Source organism: Procambarus clarkii, chromosome 6 (genome assembly GCF_040958095.1).
Source record: "Procambarus clarkii isolate CNS0578487 chromosome 6, FALCON_Pclarkii_2.0, whole genome shotgun sequence".
Classification (NCBI taxonomy): domain Eukaryota; kingdom Metazoa; phylum Arthropoda; class Malacostraca; order Decapoda; family Cambaridae; genus Procambarus; species Procambarus clarkii.
The window spans coordinates 32593296-32603791 of NC_091155.1; the positions used below are offsets into that span (position 1 = coordinate 32593296).

Here is a 10496-nt window from a genome sequence, read left to right on the forward strand (position 1 = left end):
AGGTAATAGTTGTTTAAGTCTCATGTAGCATGCATAGAACTAGAGAACATTGAAGAGAATGCAAAGAACATTAAGAAACAGGTGAAAATATGAATTGAACTTGCAGAGAACATGAATAATGAGAATAAAAGTTGTCAAAGAATATGCGGTGAACATGGAGAGATTACACAAATATGGTAAGATTATTGGATAATAGCTGTATATTTTTATATTCTGGGGAGGGAGGTGGGGAAGGGGTGAGGGAAAGAGACGATATGGGGGTGAGGGGGGGTAAGAGGGGAGATAAGTGAGCGGACGAGCGTGGGGGGGGGGGCATGGGGGGTAGGGAGGGAGATAAGGATATTTATACAGGTGTGGTTAGACTTGTTTTTACTTTGATAACGTAAGGTAAGGGATGAGAGCTACTAACTCACTCTGGAGTTTACTTACTTGTTCTGGAATAAGTAGTTTGATGAACATTGAACTAAGGCAGAGGACATGAGTTAGAGCTACGTGAGTGTTTTTGGTTAATTTTACTATGTACAAATTGCAAATGATTTTAAATCTTAGGGGAATTGGACTGATAGTAGCAAAGCTATACGACCGAAGTAAGGCGGGGGACAGGAGCTGGAGTTCGTCAACTGCTTTGATCTTACTTACTACATCTGAAATAGCTGCATTTTAAATCTCGAGGAAATTTATCATTTAATAGCATAGTTACATGAATAAAGTAAGGCGGGGACAAGAGCTAGAACTCGTTAACTCTATTTTCTTTTCTTATTACGTTTGAAATAACTATGTTTTAATTTTCGATAAAATTTATCAGTTAATAGCATAGTTACAAGAGAAAAGTAAGGGGGAGACAAGAGCTAGAATGAGTTAACCTAATTTACTTTTGTTACTACGTTTGAAATAACTATATTTTAAATTTCAGGGAAATTGATCAGTTAATACTGAAACTACACTTATAAATGTATAGAGTCGGGTCCAAGAGCTAATATCTGATAAACTTTTTAACATCGGCTCAAGTTGGTTGAGTTTAATTATATCCATAAGAACACTTTTAAGACTGCAGTAAGGATTAAAACTGTGACAAATTTCGTTCTTAAAATGAACTCTGTCAACTTTAGGTCTTAAACTGGTCTCTGACAAATTTCAGTCTTTAGCTCTTAAATAAACTTGTATGATTATATGAACTTTGAAACATTTTTATAAACTGAACTCTAAAAAAATTTAATTTCACCTATAAGAATTCTTTAGGTCTGCAGCGGTAATTTTTGAGAGTTCGCTAAATACGGTGGTCTGCAGCAGTGATTTTCCAAAAACGAAAAATCACTGCTAAGATGTCTATTTTCCAGGGCATAAAACGAGAAATCACAGCTAAGCTGCCATCTCTACTACTGGGTGGTGGGTGGGCGTCTAATTTTCATGTAATGCTATAAATGGTTGAATTTAATATTTCACTAAAACAAAGAGTCAATTCACACAAGACGTTGGCTGCGCCAGGCTGGCGGTCCTTATACCATTGCAAAAGTCACCCGCTTCAGAACACCACCAGAACAGACGCATCCGCTACGTCATCTGCATTGTAAACAGTAAACGGATTACTATAATGTTTTCTGGGAGAAACAGCTTCCCCTGTTTGGACACTGCCAGGTTCTTCCTCAACTGTACTTATATCATCACAGTCTTTTGTTTCCAAGCAAGCAAACCTCTTGCTGGTATTATCTATACGACCACCTCCAGATCTACCAATTTTCTCAGCTTTCATGACCTCCACTGAAGGCACAGATGCAGGTGCAGCAACCACTGAAGGCACAGATGCAGGTGCAACCACTGAAGGCACAGATGCAGGTGCAGCAACCACTGAAGGCACAGATGCAGGTGCAGCTGCAACCACTGAAGGCACAGATGCAGGTGCAGCAACCACTGAAGGCACAGATGCAGGTGCAGCTGCAACCACTGAAGGCACAGATGCAGGTGCAGCAACCACTGAAGGCACAGATGCAGGTGCAGCTGCAACCACTGAAGGCACAGATGCAGCTGCAACCACTGAAGGCACAGATGCAGGTGCAGCAACCACTGAAGGCACAGATGCAGGTGCAGCTGCAACCACTGAAGGCACAGATGCAGGTGCAGCAACCACTGAAGGCACAGATGCAGGTGCAGCTGCAACCACTGAAGGCACAGATGCAGCTGCAACCACTGAAGGCACAGATGCAGCTGCAACCACTGAAGGCACAGATGCAGGTGCAACCACTGAAGGCACAGATGCAGGTGCAGCAACCACTGAAGGCACAGATGCAGGTGCAGCTGCAACCACTGAAGGCACAGATGCAGGTGCAACCACTGAAGGCACAGATGCAGGTGCAGCTGCAACCACTGAAGGCACAGATGCAGGTGCAGCTGCAACCACTGAAGGCACAGATGCAGGTGCAGCAACCACTGAAGGCACAGATGCAGGTGCAGCTGCAACCACTGAAGGCACAGATGCAGGTGCAGCAACCACTGAAGGCACAGATGCAGGTGCAGCTGCAACCACTGAAGGCACAGATGCAGGTGCAGCTACAACCACTAAAGGCACAGATGCAGGTGCAGACTTGTCTGCACTAGCACCACCAACCACTGGGGATTTAACTACAGCTGTACAAGTCCTAGCTGGTAGAACAAGGGCTCTGTTCTCATATCCTCCTCTACTATACCACAGAGGAGGACATACGCGCTCTAACAATTAGTTTCTTTGTTGGTTTTTAAAATACAGACAATTCTTTGAAAATGTTTTATGCAATTTACCACTAGTATGACAATTACATTGTCAGTCACCATCATGAACTGCAGCTCCATACTTAAGCATTTAGGAGGTTCTCTACTTGAGCATCTCGTTTCAGTGTGTCCATATCGAATACACTTTCTACACTGCATTGGCTTTGGCTGTCTTTCTTTTATGGAGAACTTTTTTTTTCTATTTTAATATTAGGTGGCAAGATCTGTTGTGCAAAAACAACTTTAGCTATTTTCATAGGCCTGCCAGTCTTTCTGTTTGCTCCTTCATAAATGTACACAGATGATACATTTTGTTTCTGATCTTTGAAGATGTCTTTATTAGTTTCACATCTGAAATCTACACTAATCATTGTAAATCCTGAGTCTGTCCAGTAACATGGTCCCAATCCTTGGATTACATTGAACTACGTCAGTTGCATTTACATTTTGACGTCCAAGTTTTCTTGCTCCAAGTAAGAACTTTGTTCTGCATTTGAAGATTTAAGAATGATTTTACTTCTTCCCCCAGAAAATCGAGGCTCCTCTGTTGATAGGATAGATTTCAATGATTTGTAGATGGCTACGTCCTTTGGGGTTGATCATCATTATTCACAGTAAAGGTTATATATTTTGACAATTCTTGAGATCCTGAATGATCATGATTGTTCGCTTCTTTGATGCCTCGTGGCGGAGTAGTTCCCATCCACTTGAGGGAATTAAGGCTTTGCTTTGTTTAAGGAGGTGCTTTCTGCATTAAATAAAAAGAAATAACATTTCGTCCAAGAAGCCTCATTACCACCATGGAGCCACAATTATAGGAATGGGAATTCCTCAATATAGGGCTGCCCCAAGGCTGTCAGGGCTGCCCCTGGGGTGCTTCCTGGATATACCCCCTGCACTTATTACCTATTACCCCCAGAAGAGATAAAGGAGCATGGCGTTGGCTTTGCCATCAGGAACAGGTTGTTAGGGTCCATAGTACCGCCCACGGAGGGGTCTTCAAAAACACAACTTAGGTGGGAGAAATGAACATGTGGGAGAAATTAAATACACACTGTCCGCTCAATTAAACATACAGTCCACTAAGCTATCGAAAGAAATAATAAATTATACACAATAATTAAAATTACATAAAATAAATCAATTAATTAGAATTAAAATTAATTAAATAATATCCCAAGAGTCAGAATGCCCCACAGATATGATGTAGCCCAACAGGCTCAGGAATCTGTATGTGTGTTGATTGATGATTGAGAGGCGGGACCAAAGAGCAATCACAATTAGGAGAGTACATCTAACAGGACAAACTGTACCTTGGAAGCGGGTGGTTCAGAGGCAGAGAGGACTCATGCGCCAGTAGGAGCCGTGCTGCAGCTGACGTGGGCGTCCACGACCTTCTGGGGCTGGTGGGAGGCCAGAGATGTGAGAGAAGAAATTAGGCTGCGGAGACCAAGACAGGCGTCCCGGGACAACTGTGGGACGTAGCGTGACGCAGCTTCTTGGAGCATGTGGACTGGAGCGTGGGGTCCAGTATGGTGGACTGAGGGGAGCGTACATCGAGGCTGTGCTTAAGTAGGCGTCTGGGAGGGCGTGGAAGTCACCTCACACGCCAGGAAATGTTGAAGGAACTTTCTGCTGCTCGTTTCGGAAATTGACGCGTCCTGGCGCTAATATGTCTTGGGGTTTAATTATTTATCTTGTGTTCTGATAAGATGATATGCTTATATCTGACCTGAGTGAGCGTGATTTTATGTCCATATGTTGACTATTTCCATGTTCTAGCACTTTAAATGCAAAGGAGAGTGTGGGAGCTCATTGATACAAATTGATTTGTTATCTATAACATATCTGTCTGTAACTACACTTCCTACAAACACAAGTCAAAGGTGTTTCTGTCCTTGGGGATTTCTTCGAGTCATTTAGCAGTACGTAATGCAAATTAATTCCCAGGAGTCCAACAACACTACCAACAGCCAACAGGGTACAACAGTACACCTACACTACCAACAGAGTACAGGAGTACACCTACACTACCAACAGAGTACAACAGTACACCTACACTACCAACACAGTACAACAGTACACCTACACTACCAACAGAGTACAACAGTACACCTACACTACCAACACAGTACAACAGTACACCTACACTACCAACAGAGTACAACAGTACACCTATACTACCAACAGAGTACAACAGTACACCTATACTACCAACAGAGTACAACAGTACACCTATACTACCAACACAGTACAACAGTACACCTACACTACCAACAGAGTACAGGAGTACACCTACACTACCAACACAGTACAACAGTACACCTATACTACCAACACAGTACAGGAGTACACCTACACTACCAACACAGTACAACAGTACACCTACACTACCAACAGAGTACAACAGTACACCTACACTACCCACAGAGTACAGGAGTACACCTACACTACCAACAGAGTACAACAGTACACCTACACTACCAACACAGTACAACAGTACACCTACACTACCAACAGAGTACAACAGTACACCTACACTACCCACAGAGTACAGGAGTACACCTACACTACCAACAGAGTACAACAGTACACCTACACTACCAACACAGTACAACAGTACACCTACACTACCCACAGAGTACAACAGTACACCTACACTACCAACACAGTACAACAGTACACCTACACTACCAACACAGTACAACAGTACACCTACACTACCAACACAGTACAACAGTACACCTACACTACCAACAGAGTACAAGTACTTGCCAGATCAAAGGTGAACATAAAACCGCTACACATATGAGTATATATATTAAAAATGGGGGCAAGTCCAGGTACCTATTTGCTGATAGTAGGTGAAGAGAGGTATCAGGTGCTAGAAAACATGACACGACGACTGTTCAGGACCAGTTGTGGTACAGGAACTGCCTCTCCTGGGCCAATAGGCTCCCTGCAAGCCTGGTTATAGGAATGTTCTTGTGCACGACACGTATCCTTCTAGCGGAATTGATGGACAATATAATCATAGATTATATTGTCAAGATATTATAGTTAAATTATTCATAAAATTATGCTGAGTAGAAGTATTAGTAGTAGTGGAAGTAGTAGTAGAAGAAGTAGTAGTAGGTGGGTAGAAATCACTCTCGAAACCCATCCCAGGTATGCTCCAGGGCATATTGGTACTGATCTTCACGGATGACGGGGCACACAGCCAAGACCTTTAAAGCATGGACGCTTCATTCAGGCTGTCAGAATATTTTATAAAATATGTAGAGAATTTTGTTAGCCAATATATTATGGGAGAAGAGGGGGTTGCTGGTCGTAAATTTATGGAGGCAATATATTAATTAGAAGCAATATTTGCCCAATACCCCACAAGGGCTTCAGGACCGTAAAATGTTGCCAGAGTAAATTATTCTGCATTATCTCTTAAATTAGATTGATTTCCTCATTTGCTTTTTCTTTACAAGATTTAATTTGATAAATTGACCTTAACTGCTCGCTATGTCTTCCACGTCCTCCTGACTATGTCTTCTACACCCTCCTGACTATGTCTTCCACACCCTCCTGACTATGTCTTCCACACCCTCCTGACTATGTCTTCCACACCCTCCTGACTATGTCTTCCACACCCTCCTGACTATGTCTTCCACACCCTCCTGACTATGTCTTCCACACCCTTCTGACTATGTCTTCCACACCGTCCTGACTATGTCTTCCACACCGTCCTGACTATGTCTTCCACACCCTCCTGACTATGTCTTCCACACCCTCCTGACTATGTCTTCCACACCCTCCTGACTATGTCTTCCACGTACACCGTCCTGACTATGTCTTCCACACCCTCCTGACTATGTCTTCCACACCCTTCTGACTATGTCTTCCACACCCTCCTGACTATGTCTTCCACGTCCTCCTGACTATGTCTTCCACACCCTCCTGACTATATCTTCCACACCCTCCTGACTATGTCTTCCCACACCCTCCTGACTATGTCTTCCACACCCTCCTGACTATGTCTTCCACACCCTCCTGACTATGTCTTCCACACCCTCCTGACTATATCTTCCACACCCTCCTGACTATGTCTTCCACACCCTTCTGACTATGTCTTCCACACCCTTCTGACTATGTCTTCCACACCCTTCTGACTATGTCTTCCACACCCTCCTGACTATGTCTTCCACACCCTTTTGACTATGTCTTCCACACCCTCCTGACTATGTCTTCCACACCCTCCTGACTATGTCTTCCACACCCTCCTGACTATGTCTTCCACACCCTCCTGACTATGTCTTCCACACCCTCCTGACTATGTCTTCCACACCCTCCTGACTATGTCTTCTACACCCTCCTGACTATGTCTTCCACACCCTCCTGACTATGTCTTCCACACCGTCCTGACTATGTCTTCCACACCCTCCTGACTATATCTTCCACACCCTCCTGACTATGTCTTCCACACCCTCCTGACTATGTCTTCCACACCCTCCTGACTATGTCTTTCACACCTTCCTGACTATGTCTTCCACACCCTTCTGACTATGTCTTTCACACCTTCCTGACTATGTCTTCCACACCCTCCTGACTATGTCTTCCACACCCTTCTGACTATGTCTTCCACACCCTCCTGACTATGTCTTCCACACCCTTCTGACTATGTCTTCCACACCCTCCTGACTATGTCTTCCACACCCTCCTGACTATATCTTCCACACCCTCCTGACTATGTCTTCCACACCCTCCTGACTATGTCTTCCACACCCTCCTGACTATGTCTTCCACACCCTCCTGACTATGTCTTCCACACCCTCCTGACTATGTCTTCCACACCCTCCTGACTATGTCTTCCACACCCTCCTGATACAGTACAGTACAGCAGTACTCCGTGGTACAGTACAGCACTTGATTATGTTGACCTGGAAAGCTATTATCAAGGAGCTGCAGGTAAATTTGAGCAAATCAGATGCCAAATAGCAATATATTTGGCTGAACTTGCCAACACCAATTTATCAGAAACAGAAATAGACATTATGGTTGATCTAGCGAGTTATGAAGATCACACTCAGGCCACGTTACAGCCTTTTTTCAGAATTGCCCAGAACAAGACAACAACAACAACAGTTTCATCTAATGCGAGTCAAGCAGAAGCTCGACTCCCTCCAATTAATTTACCCACTTTCTCAGGAAAAGATGAGGAAGATTGGGGCGAATTTTGGAACAAATTCGTAGACTTTGTGGACTCAAAGCAATCTTTACCTAAGAGTAGTAAATTCTCTTATCTGCAATGCCAATTATCAGATGAAGCTAAAACAGTAGTATCCCATCTGAGATTAAGTAGCGACGGCTATGACCTGGCAGTACAACTCCTCAAGGATAATTATGCTGATCCAGAATTAAGAACTTTACATTTTGTACATAAGTTGTTGCATTTACGCTCACTTGAGGCTTCAGCTGATTCACTCGAAATCTTCAGGCTGGAGGTAGAATCAATGATCAAAGCCCTCAGCCTGACAGCCGATACTAACGGGGCTGAGTGGGTATTGAAAATAATTGTCCCAGGAGAAAATACCTAGGGACATGTTGAGACAAATGAGTGCTCATTACAATAAAAGTATCTTATCCATGAATGAAATATCTGAGGGTTTACGTTCAGTAATACATCAACTACAAACACATGACAAATTAAAAATACCAACCTTCAGAAACCAATAATAGTAAACCACAGAGTACCAAAGGTACTCCAGATCAATCTAGACAATATAATTCAACACCAAAGTGGAACAGTGGCAGAGTGGGCGTGTATGAAGTGGGACCCTCTAAGCCTATAGTTACTGTGTCACCCAAGACCGTGACACCAAAGGGTACTGGAAGCTATGGAACATGTTTGTTCTACCAAGAAAAACATTCAATGTGCTACTGTCCTAATTTTCCTGATTGTGACGCCCGTGTTGAGCGACTCAAAGAGTTGCAACATTGCACGAGGTGCCTCAGGAAACACAACATCATCGACTGTGAGACCTAATTACACACCTGTAATAGGTGTAGCAAGGGTCAGGACCATGCAGCATTGTGCGGAGACACCAGAACAAAGTCTCCAAACCCCAAGGTGGAAGATAGCATTCCCACCATATTACAGTACTGCAAGGTGCAACAAACAACTACTGTCCAATCGGCAGAGTCCAAAGGTAATACGACTTTGGCTACTGCTCACATTACCATCCAGAATAAGAGGCCCAAGGTCCATACCCGTGGGTTGTTTGACCAAGGGTCCCAGAGAACATGTCACTAAAAAGTTGGCAGATGAACTACAATTAAGGCCTATAACCCAGATTTTTTTTTTTGAGATATATACAAGAGTTGTTACATTCTTGTACAGCCACTAGTACGCGTAGCGTTTCGGGCAAGTCCTTAATCCTATGGTCCCTGGAATACGATCCCCTGCCGCGAAGAATCGTTTTTTCATCCAAGTACACATTTTACTGTTGCGTTAAACAGAGGCTACAGTTAAGGAATTGCGCCCAGTAAATCCTCCCCGGCCAGGATACGAACCCATGACATAGCGCTCGCGGAACGCCAGGCGAGTGTCTTACCACTACACCACGGAGACTGTCTTACCACTACACCACTACACTACACAGATGACAATCAATATCACAGGGTTTCTAACAGATACAGGACCTTTAGTCTACCAGGTGGTACAACCATCAGTACGTTTAGGCAGCTACGTCTGTCTGGGAGCTACTGCCAAATTCCTGAGAAATAGAGGAATAAACTTGGCAGATAATATTAAGTCTGATCACCTCACCGACTTCTTTATCCTTGTAGGTACAGACTACTACCATCGATTCATCGGTAGCCCTGCTAAATATCAGGGCATAACCATGCTAAATTCTGCAGGAGGTAAATTACACTCAGGCCCAGTATTAAGCCTGAGGAGACCTATGCCTATGATAAACAACACCAGTAGAAATCTAAATTTGTCAGCTGATTATATATCTCCAGTAGCATCATACTAATGAGATTACAGCTGACTATAGCAACAGAGGTTGATCTTAATATCACCATTTAAAGCTGAAGATGAGTTCATGAGGCCTCAGTGGCAAATCAGTGAACAGTAGCCTAAACAGCTACAAGTCACTGCGACCAATGTTACTGAACCCACTGCAGTCTCAGAACCATACTTGACTTTAATGATTGACTATTCAATCATCTGAATCAACTAACTACATTAAACCCCAATTTGTCAGCCATATAAACTCCAGCAAACAAGCTTAAGGGAGCATGACTGACAATATAAATCCGACGACTGATTTTGATACATATATTATTTAAACAAGATGAATTCCATGGGCATCAGTGTACATATATCAGTGACCAGTTACCTGGAACAAGCTTCAAGTAATTATAACTAATGTCGCTATTCTCACTGCTGTCCCTGAATCATACTTGACTGTAGTACTTGTTCACGTTCAGTCGTCTGGGTTAAATAATATGTAATTACGCTAGAATTTTAGCCTCTCAAGAGTTAACAGGGAAATGAAATCGCATTAGACTTCTAACCCCTGCAACTCGAGTACGGGACATCCATCCTGTACAAACTAACGAACAAATGTGTGATTACTAACTATTAACATCAAATTAATCTAATAATTAGAAGGAGTATCGGTGTTCATCTGTTTTAAATAGGACTGCGACCCATGAGCAGCCCCCAAGAAATTATGTCTGAAAACCCGACACCATTT

At 43.3% G+C, this 10496-nt stretch overlaps 1 protein-coding gene across 1 annotated transcript; it reads left to right on the forward strand.

The window, feature by feature from the left end:
* The first annotated feature begins 1770 nt into the window (after positions 1 to 1770).
* On the forward strand, positions 1771 to 2592 carry LOC138355849 (putative uncharacterized protein DDB_G0271606). Its single transcript, XM_069311392.1, has one exon. The coding sequence runs from the start codon at positions 1771 to 1773 to the stop codon at positions 2590 to 2592; it is 822 nt and encodes a 273-aa protein (XP_069167493.1).
* The last annotated feature ends 7904 nt before the right edge of the window (positions 2593 to 10496 follow it).